We start from the raw sequence: 24,671 nt of genomic DNA, 5'->3' as shown, positions 1-24,671 counted from the left end.
GTCTGGCGCACCAGCTGCGAGGCGGCACACTGAACCGCCTGGAAAAAGCAGCTACAGGGAGCTGAGAATAAGGGACAGAAACCAGATCTCTCCAAGCTTTAGTTCTTCACTCGTTTGTATTTAAACCCTTATTCTTCCACAAAAATGACTGGTGGCCCGTTGACAGGGTTGCTGGTTGCACTGTGCGTAAGCACTGCAGTCCACGGCTTGCCAAAGACCAAAAGACAAACCGGCCAGTATCAGGTGTATCCTGACGTCCAGGACGCAGCGGCTGTGACACCAGGTTGGTACAAGGACTTCCACAGACATTTTAAAACTATTCTTAACACCCAGTAATCTTTAACTTTACGCACTAGAAGGTGATTTCTAGTGCGCGTTGTGGTAAATTATTCAATAATTTAGAGAATTCTATCTTTCGAGATGAGCCAAATTAGCCAAATGGCAATTTTACTTGTCCAAATGTTTTACAATAAGCGTTATGCAATAATATTCCTATTATACTATGGTTTCTAGCCGGGTGTGAGGAAAACGGTCGCTCATACAGACTGAACGAGCAGTGGGAGAAACCCTACCGTGGTAGTACACTGGTGTGCACCTGCAATGGAGCAGCGGGCACCAAGTGTAAAACTAAGCCTCCAGGTCAGTGAGAGACCAACCGGTGCCTCTCCTCAGTGTGCAATGTTTTAGGATTTTTCTGTTAATACCAGCAAGTAAAATAAAAAATAGTAAACTCACACAATGAGTAAAACAACAGACCTTTGAGTGAGATATCCACTTGTCCGGTGCGTCTTTACGCACCAAGAGTCTTTACGCACCCATAGCAGGTTCACAATAACAGCGTCTTAACCTTTTGGTGTTTCCCCTGTTTTTTCCCTCAGTGGAGGAGTCCTGTTATGATAAGTACAATGACCGGACATACCGGGTCGGTGAAACCTATGAGAGACCAAAAGACGGATTCATGTGGGACTGCACCTGTATTGGTTCTGGTCGAGCCAAGATCAGCTGCACCATCGCAAGTGAGTTACTAGAATATCTTTTTTTTTTTTTTTTTTTTTAAACTGTAAAATAGTCCTAAAATAAAGTAGTTCGAGTAAATTTCTGCTTCTTTTATACACTGAGAAGTCTTGACATTTCCTCTGTATGTTTTATTTTCTCATACATTTCATTATTAAATAGATTTTTTGATGGGTATTTGATATGTGTCTGTCATTTTTTAAAACCAACTTATCTTCTACATTTTGTCATTCACAGATCGTTGCCATGAAAGCGGGAGGTCTTATAAAATCGGAGACACTTGGCAGCGGCCTCATGACACTGCTGACTACATGCTGGAGTGTGTGTGTCTCGGAAATGGCAAAGGAGAGTGGACATGCAAACCTGTGGGTGAGTGCAGAATGCAGGGCAGTGAGGATGTCAACACTTTCCATATGAACCCTGGAATGCAGAAATCGCAACCTAAACATTCCAGCTGGTATATTCACCTCACGCACACTTACTGACAGGGTAATTTCACAGAAGCATGACTGTTTGATACCACAGTAAATATTTAACATCAGTCCAGACAAACAAGATAAGTGAGGGAGAGAGCATGTCTCTGTTTTTCCCATCTTACACCACAGCTATTGATTTTCACTTGGTTTATTTCTCCTGGAAAAATGCCTGTAGTGATTTACATTTTTTTGATTCTGTAATCTTATCATACCTTGTGACAAAACTACAGATGCAATAAATTAAGATTCTGCTGTGTTTTGTCTGCAGCTGAGCGTTGCTATGACACCACCGCTGCATCATCATACGTCGTCGGGGAGACCTGGGAGAAACCGTACCAAGGATGGATGATGCTGGACTGTACCTGTCTGGGGGAGGGAAATGGACGCATCACTTGCACTTCAAGGAGTAAGCAGAGCATAAACACACTTAAAAACACTTTTAAATACAACTTCTAAAGCAGCTGCTGACCACTGTCATTCTCCAACCAGACCGTTGTAATGACCAGGACATGAGGAAGTCCTACCGTATTGGAGACACATGGACCAAGACTGACTCAAGTCGACACGCTGTGCAGTGTCAGTGCTTAGGAAACGGCCGTGGAGAATGGAAGTGTGAAAGACACAACGCAGGCCGAAGTGAGACTCAAAATCTAAACTTCACTTATGCTAAAAATGCTCACCAAATCTTGATGTCTGATCTTCTGAGTGTTCACATCCCTGAAACTCATCATTATTTCAATCTGTTTGGTGCTACACAGCCACAGGTGCTGTCGTGTTGACCCCCACCCTATCTCAAACTCGGCAGCAGCCCGACCTAGTCCCTGAGGGAACCTGCCGCACAGATTCTGGAGCCTACTACTACGACGGACAGCGCTGGATCAGGAGCCAGGGCAGCAAGCAGATGCTCTGTACCTGCCTGGGTAATGGAGTCAGCTGCCAGGAATGGGGTGAGTACAGGAAGAAAAGCAGGGATCTCGGTGAAGAAAAACAAATTTTGTGGAGTATTTTAGAGGTGATCCTTCAGGACGAGACCTTTCAGATGTCATGACGTGATCAGTTTCTAATCTGACATGAGATAAGTCTGAGATAAGTTTTTCTCATCCTTCCTTCTCTTGTTTGTGCAGAAGCCAAGAACCAGGTGTATGGTGGAAACTCTAACGGCCAGCCTTGTGCTTTCCCCTTCGTGTTCATGGGGAAAACCTACTACTCCTGCACCTCAGACGGACGTACAGACGGACAGCTCTGGTGCTCCACAACTTCAGACTATGAGACAGACAAGCAGTACTCTTTCTGTACCGAGAAGAATGGTGAGACTCAGGAGCAGGGATGTAAACCTGGGCTTGGCCATTTAATTGTCATTTGTCACTGCTATAACAGTGATAATGCATAACAGTATGGGATGGATGTATTGTATGTAATGGTGAGCAGATCAGAGCTGTGCAGTAACTATGGTGTGTCCCTTTTAATTGCAGCTATTGTGGCGACACGAGGTGGAAACTCCAATGGTGCCCTCTGCCACTTTCCCTTCCTCTATAGTGGTCGTAACTACACCGACTGCACCTCTGATGGGCGTCGTGATAACATGAGATGGTGTGGAACCACCCACAACTACGACGCAGAGCAGCGCTATGGATTTTGCCCCATGGCTGGTGAGTGTGTGTGCTTTTAACTTGTCGATGTGCTGTTTTTTTAATATACTAGAAGACTCATCATGACAAAACTATATTGTCAACGCCTCTGTGAAACTGCAATGTACCAATTACTTTCTCCAAAACATGGATTTAGACTTCCAGGATTTCATATGTAACAACCTTAAGTAACCAATCCTGTCAACAGAGAGGGTGGGGTTTTCTGCATCACTATACTTCTACAGAACTGGTTAATGGTTTCAACGTGTATGACTTGAATACTCCAATATTACAACTTGCCAGGACTGAGCAGAATCCTGAGTGAGCTGGTGTGCTTGAGCTGCATGGAGAGAGGCAAAGATTTCATAGATCTGTGCATTCTAGTGGAAGCAGAAATGTTGAGTTACAGTTAAGCCATGTTAAGCCAGGAAGGTATCATTTTCATGGGAAAAAAAATCCTTCAAAACATGTAGCTTTGCTACACAGAGATTGAGCTTATAGTGGTTAATTCAATGACCAGAGAGGGACTTTGAATAACTTAAAGGTCAAGCAGTGGAGTATTTTTTCCTCTTGAGGAAGTTTAGAACAATGGCTTTGACATGAATCCAAATTTTTGCAAATGCAAACTGTATGAAATACAAAGTCATAACGTCACTGAGGAAGACTTTTTAGGAAATATGTTCAAGATAAATGAAGAACTCAATACCACTCTCATATTTGTTCATTGAATTTAAAGATACAGACCAAAGATGGTAAACTTCACATAAAGACTGCTCAGTCATTACACTAACATGCTGTAGAACTCTAGTGTTAAAAGGGCATGTAGTTACACCAGATGCATTTGTCTTTATCTCATCTTGTTCTCACAGACTATAATGACTGTAAGGGTCACTTGCAGACAATTGGGGACTAAATAACTGGTGCTTAGAATGGTCATGGGAGAGTAATGACTCTATTGGGGCTGTTACATAACAGTTACATTACATTCACACTAGGCGTGACACAAGACTGAACCGGACCGAGGAAAACTCCCAGTCTGGACACACACAGCACCGTGGAAATGTACACATGTTGATGTTTTGTTTTGTTTTTTTAATTACTCTGTTTTTCTTCAATTAGCCCATGAAGAGGTATGTACCACCAACGAAGGAGTGATGTACCGTGTCGGCGACAAGTGGGACAAACGCCACGATGTCATGGGTCACATGATGGAGTGCACCTGCCAGGGCAACGGCCGTGGGGAGTGGAACTGCATTGCTCATTCACAGCTGCGAGGTCAGAGAGCTGAACTCCACTTGGGTTTCACTCAAAATCATTCGGGCCTTTTAGCAATTATCCTGTCAAAGAAGTCAGATTATGTAATTCCGGATCCTGAAAGGTGCATTTCTTTCCCTCTTTCCAGATCAGTGTATCGTCGATGGCTTGTACTATGAAGTCAACCAGGAATTCTCCAAACGCCACAGCGAGGGCTACATGATGAACTGCACCTGCTACGGACAGGGACGTGGACGCTGGAAGTGTGACGCTATCGGTGAGTTCATGTCTCATTTGCTCGACTGCTGGGGGATTAAACACTCTGCAGCTGAGATTATACCCCCGCCCAAATCTGTCCCACCTGCAACTCTTTTGTTTCCTTGTGTTTTCTGCAATAGATCAGTGTCAGGAGCCACAAACCAGGGTGTTCTACCAGATTGGAGAAACATGGGACAAGGTCATCCATGGCATCCACTACCGTTGTAATTGCTATGGCAACGGAAACGGAGAAATGAGATGCGAGCCCATGCAGACCTACCACGGTAAAAACAAAAAAATTGTAAAAAATCCCAGCATCTTTAGTAATGCACTTCAGTTGGGGTGCTTTTGCAGACTTCACATGATCTGTGTTTAAATAAGCACAATGTAATGTCACATTTACCACATTTAGACTGTTGACTGATGGTTTTTAAGTGTTTCTAGACATCAGAGAACAATAAAAGTGATGCTGAACTGAAGCAAAAGATTTTAATTGGAGGCTGATTGATGCAATTTTTGTCAAAAATCACACCTTCTCTTGAATCGAATCTGAACACATGAACACCAAACATATATTTATTGATTTAATATGACATGAATGTTCAAAAATCTTTTACACTTAAACTAATCCAGTGGTAGTTGTTGCAAATGAGCAGTTTGACATGAATTTACATGGTGCAAATTTGCCAAAAATGCAAATGAATATAGGGAGTAAAGTTTAGGTGAAAAGCCAGCCTAAACCTCAGCATCCTTCTGTTTTAAATAGCATCTGAGGCTCAGAGACGGGATGAGATAATTCAATCCTGAACCTCTGCACAATACAAGAAAATCTGCGCTATCTGAGTGAAAAAAATAAATACCATTAACTTTGAAATATGTTCTAGAGTTTTAGTAATTTCTCTTTAATACTTGAGTCCTTTTATGCAGCTTTTCCACCAAGTTATCCAGCTGTCAGTGCTTAATTTATGTTTGCTGTACTTGTTCAACTCCCCTACATTACTGACTTCTCTCCTCTCACCTACCCCTGTCCTCCCATCACACATTACTGAAAAGAAAAGTTCACTTGCCAGCTTGGCAGATGGTAGCGGGGGTGTGAGGTTTTTCTTCTCAAATGGAGAAGTGTTGGCCAATCACAGCACCCCTGTCTTCCCTTTGGTCTTTGTAGTCCAGAGGTTTTTCCTCCCCCGCATGGTGCTACTGAGTGAAGTTTTGCTGACCTGCTGAAGGGGGTAAGGGGTGCATTGCTCAGGAAGGGTCGCTGGGTTGGAGGTAGCGACTTCCTGCCTGCAGTATCTCCCAATGTTTGAGCAAAAGTTGCTTAACGTGGCACTTTGTACTGCAGCAGATTGTGACGCTCGAATCAAACATTGACCTAAAAAGCTGCAACATTTTTCTCGCCATCATCTGTGAACAGAAGCTAGATCAACCGTTACGAATATAATACCCCGGTGTTATGTCGAACTGTAAGATGTCAGTGGGTGTTTGAGCTGGTTTAGCATCGTCTGGTGGTTTGGTTCTTTCCCAAAATGATGAATCCTGCTGCAGAACTCACCAAAAAGTAGCCAAATTTCACCCACACTCCCTAGAAGTAACACTGTTGTATTATGTTCAAGCTCTTTTTTTCTGATTGTTAATAGAAGCTCTCCTACTCTCTCCTGATGTCTTCCCCTAAATCTCACCATCCACCTGCTGTGTAAACTCCTCAGATGGCCACAGACCCGTCCAGGTGATCATCACAGAGGCAGGAAAACAGCCAGACTCCCACCCCATCCAGTGGAACCCGCCTTCATCGGTTCACATTACCCAGTACATCCTCAGATGGAGAGTTGTGAGTTGCACTTTTGGGTCTTAATACAAATTGTAAATGCAAGTGAGTTCTGAGGGTTTTTAAAATTGCTGACTGGTAGCATTAGTAGCGGTGGGCAAACAGTCTGCATGAGGTTAAGTGCTTTAGCGGATGTTTGAAGTTTGTGGATGAACAACCAAGGCTCGTACATGAACTCCCCCTTCACAGTCTGTCCACACAAACACAGTTTTCCAGCAGATTCCAACATAAATATCCCTCCCCCTGTGATTTCTGTTTTACTCAAATATCTTTTTCACTTTGAAGAGCTCAAAGACTGAAAGGCTGGTCGAGATGTTTAATTGAAGTCAAACAGATTTCCTCTTAACTGTATATTTTGGACCGCAAAGCCTTCCTCTGGCTCTCCTGCTTAGAAAGTTTGTAGTTTTCCGGCTAATGCAAAGCCAGTCTAAATACTCCTAATGCAGGATGTTGCAGTCAATGGGTGTAAGCTCTGTCCAAAATATACAGACTACCACGTACAGGCTTAATTTCCAGAATTAGTTATTGCCTCCAGTAGATCTTCTCTTTGATTAATCAAATTAAAGTAATGCTTATTTACCATCAGTAAATAAGGTTGTCCAGTTGAGAAAACAATCTCACCACGATGTCCGTTCAGTTGCTCATGTGGACTGTTTAGTCATAACATAATCTTCATCAACAGATGAAGTTTGTTCAGCCATAATGTAATTAGAAATGTGAAAAAAAAACTTTAAATCTTTTATCTTTGACATCTTCTTGTAGAAAAACACACATTCCCACTGGAATGAGGTCACCATCCCCGGCAATCTCAACTCCTACACCATCAGTGGGCTCCGTCCAGGCGTCACCTACGAGGGTCAGCTGATCAGCGTTCTGCGCTACGGACGCCGTGAGGTCACGCGCTTTGATTTCACCACTACTGTTGGCTCTTGTGAGTAAACTAGACCACTGAAATTCTCTCAGTGTTGCAAATTTTGAGAAATATTCACATTATAAACCCCCCTTCCCCCCCCAAGTGGAAACATCTGAGGGAGAGACGACGCCACCTCCTCCAGTGGTGGACACGTCTGAGTCAGTGACAGAAATCACCTCCAACAGCTTCGTGGTGTCCTGGACATCAGCTTCTTCTACCATCTCTGGCTTCAGGGTGGAGTATGAGCTCAGTGAGGAGGGAGCCAAGCGTAAAGTCCTGGGTGAGAACCTGAAACCTCCATAATGTCTACTGATTAACTGGATAGTTTTCATGTTGAGATTCTGACTGATGTGTCTCAGGTTAATTTTGATTAAGACGTGTGTTGCACTTGACATTTAAATCTATTGGTGTACTTTTATGTTGAGGTATAGATAAACATAAGCCAAATGAAATCCCTGTAAATCAAGGTTAAAAAAAAAACCCATGAATATCCAATACTGCCATCAAGCAACCCAAAATGGCCTCAGTCACAATGACATACTATACATACTATAATATGATTAGCCTGTTATGTGTGTTTACTAACCTTTTGTTTGCTCCTCCAGATGTTCCTCGCACTGCCACCTCCGTCACCATCAGTGATCTCCTGCCGGGACGCAGATACAACGTCAGTGTCTACGAGCTGCCAGATCAGGGTCAACCAAACCTCATCCTGACCACCTCACAGACTACAGGTAGGGCAAATACCTTCCTCCTGCTTGCTGCGATCATTTGTGTATTTTTGTGCCCATTTTTCATGAATGACCTCCATTCTCTTCCTTCCACAGCCCCTGACACGCCGTCTCAGCATGTTGTCGATAACGTGGGAGAAACCTCCATCCGAATCAGCTGGTCCAAACCTCAGGCTCCTATCACAGGTAAGAAACAGCGTGCTGTATATGTGTCGATGCGACGTCTTCTTATTTTGGTGTTGAATTTTATTGCACCCACGTATGTGATTTAAACTGAACTCTATTTTATTCTGTAACTGTTTGCTCGTGCCTGCAGGTTACCGTGTGGTTTACACGCCGTCAGTGGAAGGCAGCAGCACTGAGTTGACCCTGCCGGACTCTGAGACCTCGGTGACCCTGGTTGATCTCCTCCCCGGTCTGCTCTACAACATCAGCATCTACGCTGTGGAGGAGGACCAGGAGAGCGAGCCTGTTTTTGTACAGGTCAACACGGCTGGGTCTGCAACAAAAGGTGCACATTTTTCTAAAGTTAATAAAACTGCCGCAAAAATTACGTAACGTATTACTTTAAAATTAAAGTCTGAGCTAGGTTTTTCTTTCATTAAAACATCTACTGTATATTATTCTATTCTTTACATGGTACGTTATTTTCTTTAGATCATTCATTGCCTTTTGGCTCAGTGAGAGCTCAGCAGATTAGGTTTATGCCTGCAGCTGGAGATTCCTTATAGGGCCAGGAAGCTTTAGAAAAGGCTCAGTTAAGACTGAGCTTGTCAAAACATTGCTTTGTCAAAATATGCTTTTACAGCTAAAGCCATACCATTGTAATATTTTTTCTTGTGGCCCCTCAATGACCTCTTTAATGGGCTGGGAAATAGACATCTCTTCAGATATTATTCAAACATTTAGCCAGCCAGCACCCTTATGGAAGCACAATCACCTCATAAATCCTCAGTTTATCTTAATTTGGATTTCCATTTATGACTCTTTCCTCCTTGTACCTGGCACGGCAAATTTATTAGAAAAACAAAACCAGATGCTGTAACAAATGGCTCTGATTTTTCTTTACTTTTTATTTGGTTTGGCATTTCTCTTTTCTGTTTTATATAAGCCAAGATCTGTAAAAATCTCAGCCTGGAAATTGTTAAAGCTTTTTATTGTTCTATTAAAAAAATACAGAATTTTAAATGGTTTTATTGTTCTTTTAATGTTAGCCATGCTTAGTACTTGCACAGCTAGGTTAAAGGTCTTAATTTAATAGAGAGTTTTTTGTAAACAAGATTATATTTAGTTAAAGTGCTTCTCATGAAAGCACACGATTAGCATCTGTGAGGCTGAGCAAAGGTGTTAAATCATGATAGCATTGTTCCACAGCATTTCTAAAGGTCAAAAACTCTTAAGGCCACTTCTAAGTCTGATTTTCACCCTTCATTCTATGTATTCAATCAATGTACATCTTCTTGTCCACAGAGGAGGTTCCAGCCCCCACAGACCTGCAGTTCTACGAGGTTTCTGATGTGAAGATTACCATCACCTGGACTGGTCCACCCAGCGAGGTGACGGGTTACAGAGTGATCTTCTCCCCCGTCGGCTCAGACGGCACTGAGCTGAGGCCCCTGCAGCTGCCCATCTCACCCAACGCATACGCCGACATCACCCACCTGCAGCCAGGCAGGCTGTACCGTTTCTACATCTACGCCATCAGTGGTGGAGTGGAGAGTGAGCCTCTTGTGGGCGAAAAGTCCACCAGTAAGTGCCATCATGGACATCCAACACAAACAGAAAAGGGATTACAACAGTATATACTGTATGAGTGATTTTCTGCCTCACCTGTGTCGCATTCTCTGATCCCTACAGAACCCGACGCACCCACAGACGTGCGCTTCACCGACATCGGCCACGACAACGCACTGGTCATATGGGAGGCTCCCCGTGCCGTCGTCACCGGTTTCCGTCTCTTCCTGAGCATCGAGGGCTCCAGCCCCGTCGAGAAGAGGATTCCTGGCCGGGTCACCCAGTACCCGCTGAGGAATTTACGTCCTGACACGCGGTACACCGCCACCCTGCACTCTGAGCTGGACAACGAGCTCAGCGAAGGCGTCACTACATATTTTACCACTGGTGAGTATTTTAGAGAAAACAGAACACCACAGGAGGGTAGCACACATTTTTACTATCATAGGACCTTCAGTACAAAGAACTGGACTTCTCTTCTAGGTTCTTGTTCTTGAAGATTACTCATGACCTGGATCACTGAGAATCCACACAGACAAGTTGTTGCAATAAATGTAACATTGTTTTCCCTTTTTCTTCCTCCTCTCAGCTCCCCAGATGGGAAATGCTCCTACTTTCAGCACTGATGTTACTGATACTTCTATCATCGTCACCTGGATACCAATCCGCAGGTTCAGCTACAAGGTACAACCTGCATCAGCTCATCACATCAACTAATCACATGATCTTATAGAAAAACAACTCATGAAACAAAATTAAAGCTGCTCTGATTTAGATTATTAGAATTTCTGGGTGGCCATAACTCTAAATTAACGCTGTTTCTCTTTCTACTTTAGCTGTTTCAATATATAACGGTTTGAGCACATGTTGTGTTCATGGCTTGTGTGAAGATTTTCGGTCTTTGCTGTTGTTCATTTTATCTGTATTTTTTTTGGTCTTCTGATCCCCATGTGTCTGTCTGTCTCCTCCTTCTCCACAGCTTTCTGTGCTGCCCAGCGAGACAGGCGAGTCTCCGAGGGAAGCAACCTCTGACTCTGGACGCGTTTATATTGCCGATCTGATCCCTGGAACTCAGTACACCTACAGCGTTCAGCCCATTTTTAACGGACGCAACCGTGGACAGCCCATCACCCGCAACGTCGTCACTTGTGCGTATCTGTTTCACTTTACTTGAGAATAAGACTAAGAAAATCATGATCACGAGACTGACAGACTTAATGCTGCTGTGAGCCAACACAACACTATTCAAACCATTGTCGATCGGTTTGTACAAGACGTGAATGCAGCATCCAATCAGGTTTTTCATGCGTCACGCTTTGGCTCTGTCTCCTTGCAGCTTTGTCTCCTCCCACTGACCTCAGAGTGGAGTCCAACCCCAACACAGGAGATCTCACTGTCCACTGGGTAGCCTCCAGAACACCAGGTAAATATTGACTGTGCTCCCCACGCACTGCCAGCTCATTGGATCATGCCAAGTCTAGACCTTGGCCTCTATATGATAGTTTTTTTTCACCATGACAAATGTCTCTTCCTGGTATTTCCTTGTCATTTCTCACAATAACTCACGAATTACAAAAAACCTCTTGACACAATGTTCCTCTGTACTTTCACCCACTCGCTGCAGGTATCACCAGATACAGAGTGACAAGCACGCCAACCAACGGCCAGAGAGGAAATTCCCTGGAAGAGTTTGTTCAGGTTGATCAAACCTCATGCTTACTAGAGAACCTGAATCTGGGTGTTGAGTACAACGTCAGCGTGTTCAGTACCAAGGGCCATTTGGAAAGTCCACCTGTGTCCACTGTTGTCACACCAGGTAGGAGCCTCCAGGAAGGCATTTACACATGTTAACACACAGCTGTGTCCACACAAAAGACCAAAGTGTCTGGCTGAGAGGGAGGAATGAAAGAATTCACCATTAAAGGCTGGGTTGAAGTCAAACTGGAGCCAACTCAAATATTTTCACCTCCTGTAAATAATATTTTCATTATTCCCGCCTTTACAATGCTTGGCCTAGTTTCAAAAGAAACTGAAGCTGCATTAGTTAATTTTTGGACCGGAGGGAGAAGAATAATTACACAATGAGCTAGCAGAGTCTGAAATGTCTTGTAAAGTTGTTATGGCTCATAGGCTGGCAGGGAATTGCCAACTTGCACATTCAGTGGAGGCAAAACAATATTACGATCCTACTGCTGTTGTGGCTCTAGTAACCAGACTAATATGGGTGTAAAAGCCACTGCCTTTTTAGCTCTGTTTTGGTTTCCACCAAGTTTGAGTTTTTAGTTACATTATCAGCTGTTTTCTATTGGGCAGGAAAAGACAAAAAAGTTTAGAACAGCTGAAGAGCTGGGAGCTGATTCTCTTTGGTGTTATTATTTTAATTACACGGGTTAAATGTAGAAATTTCTAATGCAGCTTTGATTATCATAATCTAGTACTAACATGGTCATTGGTAAACTCACCATTTGCATGGAGATAATGTTCATTACTGGTGAAGGTGTTTTTTTTTTTTTCGTTTTCCCAGCATGCCAACAATAGGATTAACCATTGCTTGATATTTACCTTTAATTATCATGTTCATTCTGAATGTCTTTCAGCTGTAACATTTAATTATCTAGCATGGCGACTGTTATACTACTGGTGCTCTGGATGCTTTATTGGGAAAGGAATTAATGTTCTTGATATGAGCAATGTAATTATTCTGCCTTTTCTGTCTGTCTAATTTTGCTCGCGCTTTGCAACTGGCCTAACCCTTTCAGAAATCCCCCCACCAAGTCACATTGACTTTGTCGACATTACTGACACCACCATTGGCCTGCGCTGGATCCCAATGAACTATACCTCCATTACTGGTTATCGGATAACGGTAGTAGCGTCAGGCGAGAGCTTGCCAATTTTCCAAGATATGGTGGAAACGTCTGCTGGTTATTACACGATTCACGGTTTGGAGCCGGGCGTGGACTATGACATCAGTATCATCACTGTTACAGAAGAGGGGGACAGCGAGCCGACCACACACACAAAGCAAACACAAGCTGGTGATTTAATTCTTTCCCTTCATCAATGGGGAGGGGGCTTTGGGGTTTGATCTGAGAGAACCGATGAAAGCATATTTACTGTCCTTTTATTAAAACATCACATATTACAGTAAATTTCTCAATTTCATAACACCGATGTTTTTTTCCTCATGTCATTGTAAATCTGCTTTTGTATGATTAACCTCTTTGTTCTTCCTGTGTTAGCTATAACTCTATAACCATCGTTCTTCCAGCCATCCCAGCTCCCACCAACCTTCAGTTTGGAGGCGTGGGTCCTGACCACATTAGGGTGACATGGACAGTCCCCAACGTCGCCACACCGAGCGACATTTCTCGGTTTGTCATCCGTTACCACCCTGTAGCCACGGATGATGACGTCAAGGAGGTTAATGTTGGTGGAGCCACCAATACCTTCCTGCTGCAGAGTAAGACAGCATAAAGACTATGTCTGTTTAAAAGTGTCTGACAGGCTTTGTTTTTCTTCTCCACCTCAATTCATTCAACTGTGTATCTCACTATTTCCATAAAGATCTGCTGCCCAGCACTGAGTACCGTATTAGTGTTGTGTGCGTGTACGGTGAACGGCAAAGTGAACCAGCCACAGGGACTCAGAAGACAAGTGAGTGTGATACAGGGATTTATTATGCCACAAGATCAGTTTATGTCCATTTTTAATAATGTTTAATCACATAAAAAGCAATATTTATATGAACTGCAATCATTTCAAACACATGAAACAGAAGGCAGAGGCAGTAAGCATAAAAATTCGCAGTTCACCATATTAAAAATGATCATAATGCAATTATGCCTCAACTAAAATGGGGGACATAATGACTTTGCTTTTAAATATAATGAGCAATTAACAGTATCTAACATAACTACAATGTGGGCTTCTTTTAATACTTAAGTTAATAGTGTATTTAGCTGTAGACCTACATATTAGACTGCATGTTTGATACATGTCAGAATTTACATTCATGTATTTGTTCTGTTCAATAAAACATTCTTATGAGATTTTTATGGTATGTTTGCATGCTTTCTAGGGAGGCCAGGTTATTGGTGTCATTTGTCCATGTCATTTTGTATTTGCTATTATTTTTGCATTTTAACTAAAAAATAATCTTAATTTCCAATACATTTTCTTCCAGCTCTGGATGCCCCAACTGGTCTGGACTTCTCCGACATCCGAACCAACTCCTTCACCATCCACTGGCTGGCTCCAACTGCTGTGATCACCGGCTACCGAATCCACTATCAGAAGACGAGCGGTGGGCGGGCCATGGATGAGAGACTCCCACCGACCAGGAACCACTTCACCTTGACCGGACTGACACCCGAAACTGAATATCTGATATACGTGTACGCCGTCAGCAACAACCAGGAGAGTCAACCTCTGACTGGCACACAGGCCACCAGTGAGTTTCCACACTGGTTTCTACTAGCACTTGCTGAGTCTTGATCATAATTATTTGTTTTCATAGCATTTTTAATTATAATTAACCTCTTCTTTTCCAGTCTCTGATGCACCCACCGACCTGCAGGTAACATCATCCACCCCCACCAGCATCACCATTCGCTGGGACGCCCCCTCTGTCACCGTGAAGAACTACAGGATTACCTATGGAACAAGTCTGTACCTGCCTTTAGATTCATACTTTCCTCTAAACTGCAGCCACATTCTGAGTTTAACCTTCTTTATTTCTTTTTTAGGTGGTGAGTCTCCGCAAGAGTTCACAATCCCAGGCACTCAGACCTACGCCACGGTCACTGGACTGAAGCCCGGCACCGACTACACCATCACAGTCTATGCTGTTTCTGGACGAGGAGACAGTCCTGCCTCCAACACTCCTGTCTACATAACACACAGAACAGGTCCAGCAATGAGAACAAAATCTAATCAAATATAATCTACTTTGTTGAGCCATTACAGTAAATCTAAAACTTGTCATGTGTCCATTTCTTCTTTAGATACTGAACCCCCCACTGACATGAGACTGACCGATGTGAGTGACAACGCCATCACAGTGCGTTGGACTCCTGCTCAGGGACCCGTCAGAGGCTACAGAATCACAAGCGTCCCCAAGAATGGCTTGGGACCTTCGTACTCTGAGGTGGTGGCTCCTGGTAAGACAGGCAGGAAATAGAGCAACTGTTCAGATACATACTGACATTTTCTCACTACCACATCCTTTTCTCATTGGTTCCTCGTCTGCTCTTCTGTTACAGATCAGACACAGATGACATTCACAGGTCTGATGCCCACGGCTGAATATGTTGTGAGTGTTTATGCTCTGGGAAATGATGGACAACCTTCTTCCCCCGTGGTGGAGAATGCTGTCACTGGTTAGTTTGACTTAATTCAGTAAAAACTGATTTAAGAAAGATTCAACTATAGACTGTTTGGTGCAAGTGTGCATTCTTTTTTTTCAGAGTTCTGTGGTCAGACATTGCCAGCTACTGTTTTAGAAAATGAACAATGGCAAACAGATCAGCTAAGAAGAAAACATTTCAAGCTATAAAAAGAACTTTTGTCAAACATTACAAATACATTACGCTTAACTCTCATCTTAAACATTTATCACAATGAAATTCAAAAATACCAACACAATTTGCTCACCTACCTTCAATGAAGATGATATACTGTATATTTATATTACCTTTGTACATCACAGTATATGAACTATGATAATATACTGTTTACGAGACAAAGCAGTTCCTGGAGAGGACTCAGGCGATGGCTGGATGGTTCAAACTTTCTCTTTCTCCGGTTGAAAATGTTTTATGGATAAAGTTTATTTATGCAGTATCTATTATTTCAAATGGCTTTAAAGCAATCATTCTTCTCTGACTGTGTTTGCTGCTGTACATTTCACAAACTGGCAGATCTCTGAGTTCTGCTACTCACTCCATTGTGCTTTAGTGTGACGACCAGAGTAACTAACAGCAACTGAGGCAAAATAAATCTTAAGTGTTGCTGTCACATATCTTTATAGCCTTACAGGTATAGAACTGAAATAAATCCTGTCTTCCACCTGTACTGCAGCTATGGACCGTCCAAAGGATCTGACCTTTTCCGACATTGACTCCACCTCCATGCGCATCACCTGGGACAGTCCAGATGGCACCGTAACATCATACCGCGTCTTCTACTCCAGCTCAGAAGAAGGTGAACGAGAACTGCGTCCGGCACCCAGACGTGACCAGGACAGCGTGGTGCTGAGAGGCCTTCGCCCCGGGACCGAGTACACCGTTAAAGTCATCGCCCTCCATGACCGAACACCCAGCACACCCTTAGTGGGAACCCAGGCCACAGGTAGAAATCCACAGAATACATCACCACCTTCACGACTCAGTTTGAAGTCAGAGTTCTCATGTTTTCCTTGCAATCGCGTCTCTCTTTCTCAGTGATCCCTGCTCCGACCAACCTGATGATCTCAGAGGTCGGCCCATCCGTCTTCACCGTGTCTTGGCGAGCACCGAATGCACGTCTGACCGGCTATCGTGTCGTCGTCACCCCCAAGAACATCAACAGCCCCCGCAAAGAAATGAATGTTGCTCCGGACACCACACGTGTTGTTGTACCAGGGCTCATGGTAAACACAATTCTTGTCTCAGTATTTACATGAATTCATAGTAAGTCAGTGACTAAATATCAGCTGGATGTCTGTGCTGTATAGGTGGCAACCACATACCAGATTCAGGTCTACGCTCTGAAGAACTCTGTCACCAGCAGACCACTGGAGGGAGAAACAACCACACTGGAAGGTAACTGGCTGCGTCACAAATGGACAAATATCCAGCCATCCCTAGTTCTTAGCTGATCAGTTTTGTTTCTATCCTCTTCAACACAGATGTGAGCCCACCTCGCCGTGTGCGTATCTCTGATGTGAAGGATACTTCTTTCACACTGACCTGGCGCACCAAGCTAGAAACTATCACTGGTTTCCTCCTGGAAGCAACACCGCTCAGTGGCTCACATCCCACCATCACCAAGACCATTCCATCAGGAGCATACACCTACACTCTCACAGGTACTCCACACCTCCATGCTAAACAGACCTTTGAAGATATTTACAGGTGTGCGTTTTCAATGGATGCCTCACAGTGTGTTTTTCTTTTTTTTAAAGGTCTGCAGCCCGGCACCATGTACTCCGTCAACCTGTACACTCTGAACGGCAACACAAAGAGCGCACCGATTACTCTCACGATTCAAACAGGTACTATACAAATATGTCTCTGATCCTTTTGTGTCATTGGGGAAACTTCAGATTTTTGCATATGGAGAAATATTGCTTTAATGTAGTTGCCGGTGTTTGATCTCTATCATTACACACATTAGACATAGTATAGACAGTACAATTTGAACATAAGTGAGGTGATGTAAGACAAGGTAAATGCACCTGTAAAGGTCTCCACTGATTTTACACAGCAGTGTGCTAAAAAAAAAATTAAAAATCATATGAAGCTTTTTTTGCTTCAGAGGAGAGTTCCAGGAGGAGTTACTTCAAGTGATTGGTCGAGAGATGATACAACTTTCAAAATAAAATAAAAAAATCTGTTGTTAGAAAGACGTGAGCTTTCCAGACCTATGGAGCTTCTTGTCTCTGCTTGAGGATGATGGCTTGAGGTTACATTAGCTGCTACTACTGTAACACACCTGAAGCTCTAACTTGATTTGCACTTTGGATAGGAAGGTATTTCTGGTGCTGTTGCATTGCTGTAAAGTCAATTAAGCAATTCAATAAATTAAGCGCTGCAAAAATTCCTTATTTGTGGCAAGTACAGGCTTTAAAAAACAGTTCTAATCAATGCAGTTTACATGAAATGACTGGATGGCCTGCCTGCCTGTCTAACTACGTTCCCTTTCAACATTCAGCTCACTCGTGCTGTTTCAACAACTTTGCATACTCTAGCTTTAATAGTAATATGTTAAATGCGTGCAAAGTCAAGTTGGTGCATTTTGTTTTAGTCAACAAGTTTTTTTAATTGATCATGGCAGCGTGCACAGATGCAGCAGCTTCTTCTCTCCATAGTAACAGTGCTGTATGCTGTGTGAATGCTTGTCCAAACCGCTCATTTTGGCTACATCAGGAAAGAGACTGTGCAGCATCAGAACCCACACATCAAGGTTCTGCAGTAGCTTCTTCCCACAGGCAGTCAGACTGTTGAACACCCTGCGGCTACAACACATGTAGACCCAGACCCATCACCTCCATACCCAAACCTGTAGTTACATTAATCTCACCCATTATCACCCCAGTAGCCAGTATGATTGTGTCTGATGTATGCTTGTGCTTTTGTTTTGTTTTTGTTTTTTTACCTAGTTTAGTCTTTTTAAATTATCTTATATTTATTTTTACCTTATATTTATTCTTAACTTTTTACATTATTACCCTCGTTTCTGCACTGTGAATGGATGTGAGAAACGTAATTTCGTTTCACTGTGTACTACATATATTGCTGAATGACAATAAAAGCTGAAGTTGAGTTGAAGTCAACTCACAAATGCAGCCTTTCAACATTCACAAGCTCAACCTTACAATGAACACAGAGATGCTACAAACAGTCTAATTGGTATTTTTCCTTTACAGCTGCACCAGTGGTCCAGGCTCCCACCAACCTCCAGTTCACATCTTTGACCCCCACCTCCATCTCCTTCACCTGGCAGCCCCCTCCCACACAGATCACAGGATACTACGTCACCTATGAGGAGTCGGGAAGACCACCACGGGAGCTCATTCCACGACCCCACAGCGGCCAAAACTACGCCACCATATCTGGTATGTGCTTGTCAGTAGTGTCACAGGGCATTTATCACGAAATAATCAGTTTTTATTGAAAAAAAGCTAAACATATTTTGATTATATGGTACACTTTCTTCTGTTCAGGCCTGAAACCAGCCACAGAGTACATAATCAAGATCATCGCCATCCAGAACACACAGAGGAGCACGCCTCTGGTGGGCAAGATCAGGACTCGTGAGTATTTGAAGATTTCTGCTCTCCAAAAGTGATGCATTCAAGTGATGCAACAAAGTGCCAAAATTTAGTCATAAAAAATGTTAGAGGTTTGAATGGCAGCTTATATCTTCTCAGCTGCATCAAATGTTCTGCTGTAGCAGCTCGAAAGCCTCGAGATAAGCTGTGCAGTCGATCAGCGTTAGTTTCCTAAAACAATAATACCTCTTTATATTTTGAATGTCCTCACAGATGTCATTCAAAATACCTTGTGTGTTTGTAATACTGCATTATGACACACTTTGCTATGGGGTAGTACCCCAGCAATCCTGCATATTTGTCGCCTCCTGTTGGCTGAGATATGTTAGTGCAGCTCTGCTTGAGCTCCCCCTCCTCTAACCTGCTTGCTTCCCTAACCCCTCTCGCCCAGAACCAGACTCCCTGCTTCCCCTGCCTCTGCCCCAGCCCCACCGCCCAGGAGGTGTGGATGACAAGCTGGATGTGCCTGAGTTGGACAACAGAGTCCAGGTTGTGGGCACCAATAGCCAGGATGGTTTGGGTGGTCAGAGCCAGCATGTGGAGTACACAGAGTACAACAACAATGGAGACAATAGCAGATATAATGGGAACAGTGGCAACCCACAGTATCCCTTTGGGCAAGTTCGTGAGCACCTGGTCTTTGTGCCCCTTCCTGATGCAGAGGGCCGCAGGCAGCCCATTCTGAAGCTGAACTTTCCCATCGGAGCCACACTTGGAAATGACACAGGAGTTCCACAAGAAGCCCAAACTCAGACCAGCATCTCCTGGAAGCCTTACAGTCAGAGCAACGCCTACCTGGTGTCCTGCTATCCTCTCACACAGCAGAGTGAGAAGATGTTCCAGGTAAGACACGAAGTCCATCATTTCCAGACCAGCCCAGCATGTTGTCTGAACCTTATTAGTCAGTCATATCCTAATATCTTAAACATACACGTCTTGTCTCTCTCTGTCCGTCTAGATCCGGCTGCCAGGTACAGCCACCACTGCTACCCTGATAGGACTCGCCCCTGGAGCAAACTACAACGTGATCGTGGAGGCACTGCTGGGGGCCCTGAAACACAAGATCCTGGAGCAGGTCGTCACAGCTGGAAACTCAAGTAAGCTTCCTACAGCAACTGTTGTGTCTAAACTATATCAAAATTCTGTGTAAAACAGGATGAAACCTGAGGTAGATGTGAACTTCCACATTTGTTCTGTATTCCTTATTTGAAGCACTTTGGTGACTCTAGGATTTTCTCAGATCACACCTTGTAGATCATTAGACACATGAAATTCTCAAAAATAGGTTCTTTATTCTTTTTAGTTTCCATTTTCACCTGTTAACTTAAGATAAAAAATTATTAATCCCAAAATAAATTGCTTAATGCACCCAAATTCACATGTATTCTTGCCTTGTTTCAAATAAAGTATATTTAAAAACACCAATTCCATCAGTTTAACAACAGATTGATGGCATATTTAGCTCAAATTTCTATTCTCCGACAGAAACACTGTTTCTATTCACAAAATAGTTTCAATTGTGCCAACTAAACCTTTGACCATAATTTTAACCCTGTATTTTTAATGTAGCGGGGTTTTTATGTAGTGAACACAGTAGTAAATCTAATTTATCCTCTTTAAGATATGATACTGGTAAAATAAAAATAATAGTAACTAAATCAAAAGATTAGGACAAAACATTTCAATCTTCAAGTAACTAGTAGCTGAAACAAATCCTTTTCTCATATTTTCCTCTGTCCATCTTCCTTCAGTCACAGAGGGAGTTCCTGCCAGTAAGGACTCGTGCTACGATGCTTTTACTTCCACCTACCATGATGTTGGTGCTGAATGGGAGCGGATGTCCGAGACCGGCTTCAAGCTGTGGTGCAGATGCCTCGGCCTTGGCAGCGGCCACTTCAGATGTGATTCATCCAGTACGTTTGGGGGATTTGGGGATTCCACAAGTATATTTTAAATTTGCATGTATTTCATTTGGTTTCTCTTTTATTTTGTCTGTCAGAGTGGTGCCACGACAATGGCAACAACTATCGCATCGGAGAGAAGTGGGACCGTCGCGCTGACAACGGTCACCTGATGAGTTGCACTTGCTTGGGAAATGGCAAAGGAGAGTTCAAGTGTGAACCACGTAAGGCCTCTTTAGTACCCAGATAAATCTGACTCACAGAGATGAAGAGTTGCATGTGAATGTTAACGAGTACATCTGCTCACACAGACCAGTCAGTGTGCTACGATGACGGCAAAACCTACCAGGTTGGCAACCAATGGCAGAAGGAGTACCTGGGTGCTATCTGTACCTGCACATGCTTCGGAGGACAGCAGGTAAGACATCAGCCTCTCTGGATTCAGGTCTGATGTTTAGTGTGAATATTTATATTCACCGAGTGAAATTAAACGTGATTAAATGTATGTTTTGTCTCATCAGGGCTGGCGATGTGAGAACTGTCGCAGACCAGGTGCTGATGTTGACGCCAGTCTGCTGCAGCCTGTTAGATACGGAGACAACACACTACGCAAAGTGAGTGAAACTAATATAGAAAAAGACTCATTTTAATATTTGTCTGGCTATTTAGGTCAAGTTGGTTTATTTTTCTGTAAGAGAAAATGGATCAAACTAGATTATATTTCACTTACTCTTGGATATGGAAATTTCATTAAACAGAAATTATACTAATTTATGACAGTATTATGTGCATATATTAACCCCTCAAATCTTCCCACTCCTTCAGAATATTCATTGCCCCATTGAGTGCCTTCGACCCGACCTGCTGGCAGATGCACACGTTCCTCAAAATTCCCGGGAATAAAAGATTGTTTTCCGGCATCTGCTTTGCTCCGTCACCATCCATTTGCTGCACTGTTTCACCTTGTAGAAGCCACGCTGTCTTTGACTCAAACGAACTAACTGCCTTATCCCTCTCCTCACACATTTAGATGTTACACTGCCCTGCTGCCTGATCAGTCCTGATCGTTTTCTAAAGCCAGTCTTTTCACTGTCGACTGCTAAATTTGTGATGCATTCAAAAAGGAAAATTCCTGCTGAACGTTTCCTTTTGCATACTTGTGTGTGAGCCTCAATGGAAGCTAAGTAGAACTTGTTAGTTATATACTTTTCAAACTGGCATTTGTTTTCCATTTAAGTATTTAGAAACATTTCCCAATTTAAAAGCAGAAACTGTCACAAAGTAAGCACTGTATTAAAGAATGTCAACGTACTTAATGTTTAAATTGTCCATGGAAATGGGTTTTCCGATTCTGTAGCCCTTCTTTCATTACCAAGGGGTTGCACTGCGTATGATTGATACATTCTGAATTGTAATGTCTTTTGACTAATTTATCCCTTTAATCTCAACGTGTGAATGTGTGAACTAGGATGTGAGAATGAGAACTGTTCTATTTTTGTACTTTATTGTCGATGCCAAAGTTGTTTCTACCTTTGACAAGAAGAAGTCCCTTATTTTGATAAAGCTGGAGAGATCCTGAAACATAAGCAAAGTGTTTTTTGGTTTTTTTTGTAACTCAACAGTGCCATAGTATAGTATGTCGAAAAAAAAATTGAGATTTTTCAACATGTTGTAAAAACGTGTCATATGATGAAATAATGTACAGTAGGCCGTGAAAAACACTCCAGAAAGGTTTTCTTTGAAAAAAAAATCATCATGAATTTTGCCGCGAAAAAAACGCCATAGTATACTATGTCGAAAAAAAATTGAGATTTTGCAACATGTTGTAAAAACCTGCCATATGATGAAATAATGTACAGTAGGCCGTGAAAAACACTCCAGAAAGGTTTTCTTTGTAAAAGAAATCATAATGAATTTTGGTGCAATAAAAAAAACGCCATAGTATACTATGTCGAAAAATGCGATTTTTCAACATGTTGTAAAAACATGCCATATGATGAAATAATGTAAAGGAGGCCGTGAAAAACACTCCAGAAAGTTTATCTTTGAAAAAAAATCATTATGAATTTTGGTGCAAAAAAAAACGCCATAGGATACTATGTCGAAAAAAAATTTGAGATTTTTCAACATGTTGTAAAAATGTGCCATATGATGAAATAATGTACAGTAGGCCGTGAAAAACACTGCAGAAAGGTTTTCTTTGAAAAAAAAATCATCATGAATTTTGGCGCAAAAAAAACGCCATAGTATACTATGTCGAAAAAAAATTTGAGATTTTTCAACATGTTGTAAAAATGTGCCATATGATGAAATAATGTACAGTAGGCCGTGAAAAACACTGCAGAAAGGTTTTCTTTGAAAAAAAAATCATCATGAATTTTGGCGCAAAAAAAAAGCCATAGTATACTATGTCGAAAAAAAAATTGAGATTTTTCAACATGTTGTAAAAACGTGTCATATGATGAAATAATTTACAGTACGCCGTGAAAAACACTCCAGAAAGGTTTTCTTTGAAAAAAAAATCATCATGAATCTTGGTGCAAAAAAAAATGCCATAGTAAACTATGTCGAAAAAAAATTGAGATTTTTCAACATGTTGTAAAAACCTGCCATATGATGAAATAATGTACAGTAGGCCGTGAAAAACACTGCAGAAAAGTTTTCTTTGAAAAAAAAAATCATCATGAATTTTGGCGCAAAAAAAAACGCCATAGTATACTATGTCGAAAAAATTTTTTAGATTTTTCAACATGTTGTAAAAACTTACCATATGATGAAATAATGTAAAGGTGGCCATGAAAAACACTCCAGAAAGGTTTTCTTTGAAAAAAAAATCATCATGAATTTTGGCGCAAAAAAACGCCATAGTATAGTATGTCGAAAAAAAAATTGAGATTTTTCAACATGTTGTAAAAACGTGTCATATGATGAAATAATGTACAGTAGGCCGTGAAAAACACTCCAGAAAGGTTTTCTTTGAAAAAAAAATCATCATGAATTTTGCCGCAAAAAAAACGCCATAGTATACTATGTCGAAAAAAATTGAGATTTTACAACATGTTGTAAAAACCTGCCATATGATGAAATAATGTACAGTAGGCCGTGAAAAACACTCCAGAAAGGTTTTCTTTGTAAAAGAAATCATAATGAATTTTGGTGCAATAAAAAAAACGCCATAGTATACTATGTCGAAAAATGCGATTTTTCAACATGTTGTAAAAACATGCCATATGATGAAATAATGTAAAGGAGGCCGTGAAAAACACTCCAGAAAGTTTATCTTTGAAAAAAAAATCATCATGAATTTTGGTGCAAAAAAAACGCCATAGTATACTATGTCGAAAAAAAATTGAGATTTTTCAACATGTTGTAAAAACCTGCCATATGATGAAATAATGTACAGTAGGCCGTGAAAAACACTGCAGAAAAGTTTTCTTTGAAAAAAAAATCATCATGAATTTTGGCGCAAAAAAAAACGCCATAGTATACTATGTCGAAAAAATTTTTTAGATTTTTCAACATGTTGTAAAAACTTACCATATGATGAAATAATGTAAAGGTGGCCATGAAAAACACTCCAGAAAGGTTTTCTTTGAAAAAAAAATCATCATGAATTTTGGCGCAAAAAAACGCCCAAGTATAGTATGTCGAAAAAAAAATTGAGATTTTTCAACATGTTGTAAAAACGTGTCATATGATGAAATAATGTACAGTAGGCCGTGAAAAACACTCCAGAAAGGTTTTCTTTGAAAAAAAAATCATCATGAATTTTGCCGCAAAAAAAAACGCCATAGTATACTATGTCGAAAAAAATTGAGATTTTGCAACATGTTGTAAAAACCTGCCATATGATGAAATAATGTACAGTAGGCCGTGAAAAACACTCCAGAAAGGTTTTCTTTG

General features: G+C 41.9%; 1 protein-coding gene across 3 annotated transcripts; it reads left to right on the top strand.

Moving 5' to 3' along the window:
* Positions 1–22,359, top strand: fn1b (fibronectin 1b). 3 transcript variants are annotated; one of them, XM_023264670.3, is made up of 46 exons: positions 1–283; positions 514–639; positions 879–1,016; positions 1,252–1,383; positions 1,759–1,896; positions 1,980–2,126; positions 2,249–2,437; positions 2,615–2,797; positions 2,963–3,139; positions 4,238–4,393; positions 4,521–4,649; positions 4,771–4,914; positions 6,337–6,458; positions 7,218–7,386; positions 7,472–7,648; positions 7,974–8,102; positions 8,196–8,285; positions 8,416–8,610; positions 9,570–9,848; positions 9,957–10,220; positions 10,423–10,517; positions 10,813–10,981; positions 11,170–11,256; positions 11,458–11,649; positions 12,593–12,871; positions 13,105–13,296; positions 13,401–13,490; positions 14,020–14,286; positions 14,387–14,500; positions 14,582–14,743; positions 14,840–14,995; positions 15,098–15,214; positions 15,915–16,184; positions 16,277–16,464; positions 16,549–16,636; positions 16,723–16,902; positions 16,999–17,088; positions 18,463–18,651; positions 18,760–18,849; positions 19,259–19,710; positions 19,826–19,964; positions 20,619–20,780; positions 20,867–20,992; positions 21,080–21,186; positions 21,290–21,382; positions 21,594–22,359. In XM_023264670.3, the coding sequence occupies exons 1-46, from the start codon at positions 145–147 to the stop codon at positions 21,669–21,671; spliced, it is 7,395 nt and encodes a 2,464-aa protein (XP_023120438.2). In that variant the 5' UTR covers positions 1–144; the 3' UTR covers positions 21,672–22,359. The 3 variants fall into 3 exon arrangements, with proteins under 3 accessions (XP_023120438.2, XP_054866438.1, XP_023120440.2); XM_055010463.1 differs by lacking the exon at positions 514–639; XM_023264672.3 differs by lacking the exon at positions 12,593–12,871 and having other exon boundaries at positions 2–283.
* Positions 22,360–24,671: the final 2,312 nt, after the last annotated feature.

This window comes from Amphiprion ocellaris, chromosome 1, assembly GCF_022539595.1.
Source record: "Amphiprion ocellaris isolate individual 3 ecotype Okinawa chromosome 1, ASM2253959v1, whole genome shotgun sequence".
Lineage (NCBI taxonomy): Eukaryota > Metazoa > Chordata > Actinopteri > Pomacentridae > Amphiprion > Amphiprion ocellaris.
Note: the sequence above shows the minus strand (reverse complement) of the source record. Positions and strands in the feature narration are given on the sequence as shown.

Bases quoted from the DNA above. Each gene is read 5' to 3' on its own strand.
- fn1b (XM_023264670.3), top strand. From the start codon at position 145: ATGACTGGTGGCCCGTTGACAGGGTTGCTGGTTGCACTGTGCGTAAGC. The intron at 16,637-16,722 runs GTAACTGGCTGC...TCTTCAACACAG, and splicing joins AGAAACAACCACACTGGAAG to ATGTGAGCCCACCTCGCCGT. The intron at 19,711-19,825 runs GTAAGACACGAA...CTGTCCGTCTAG, and splicing joins AGAGTGAGAAGATGTTCCAG to ATCCGGCTGCCAGGTACAGC.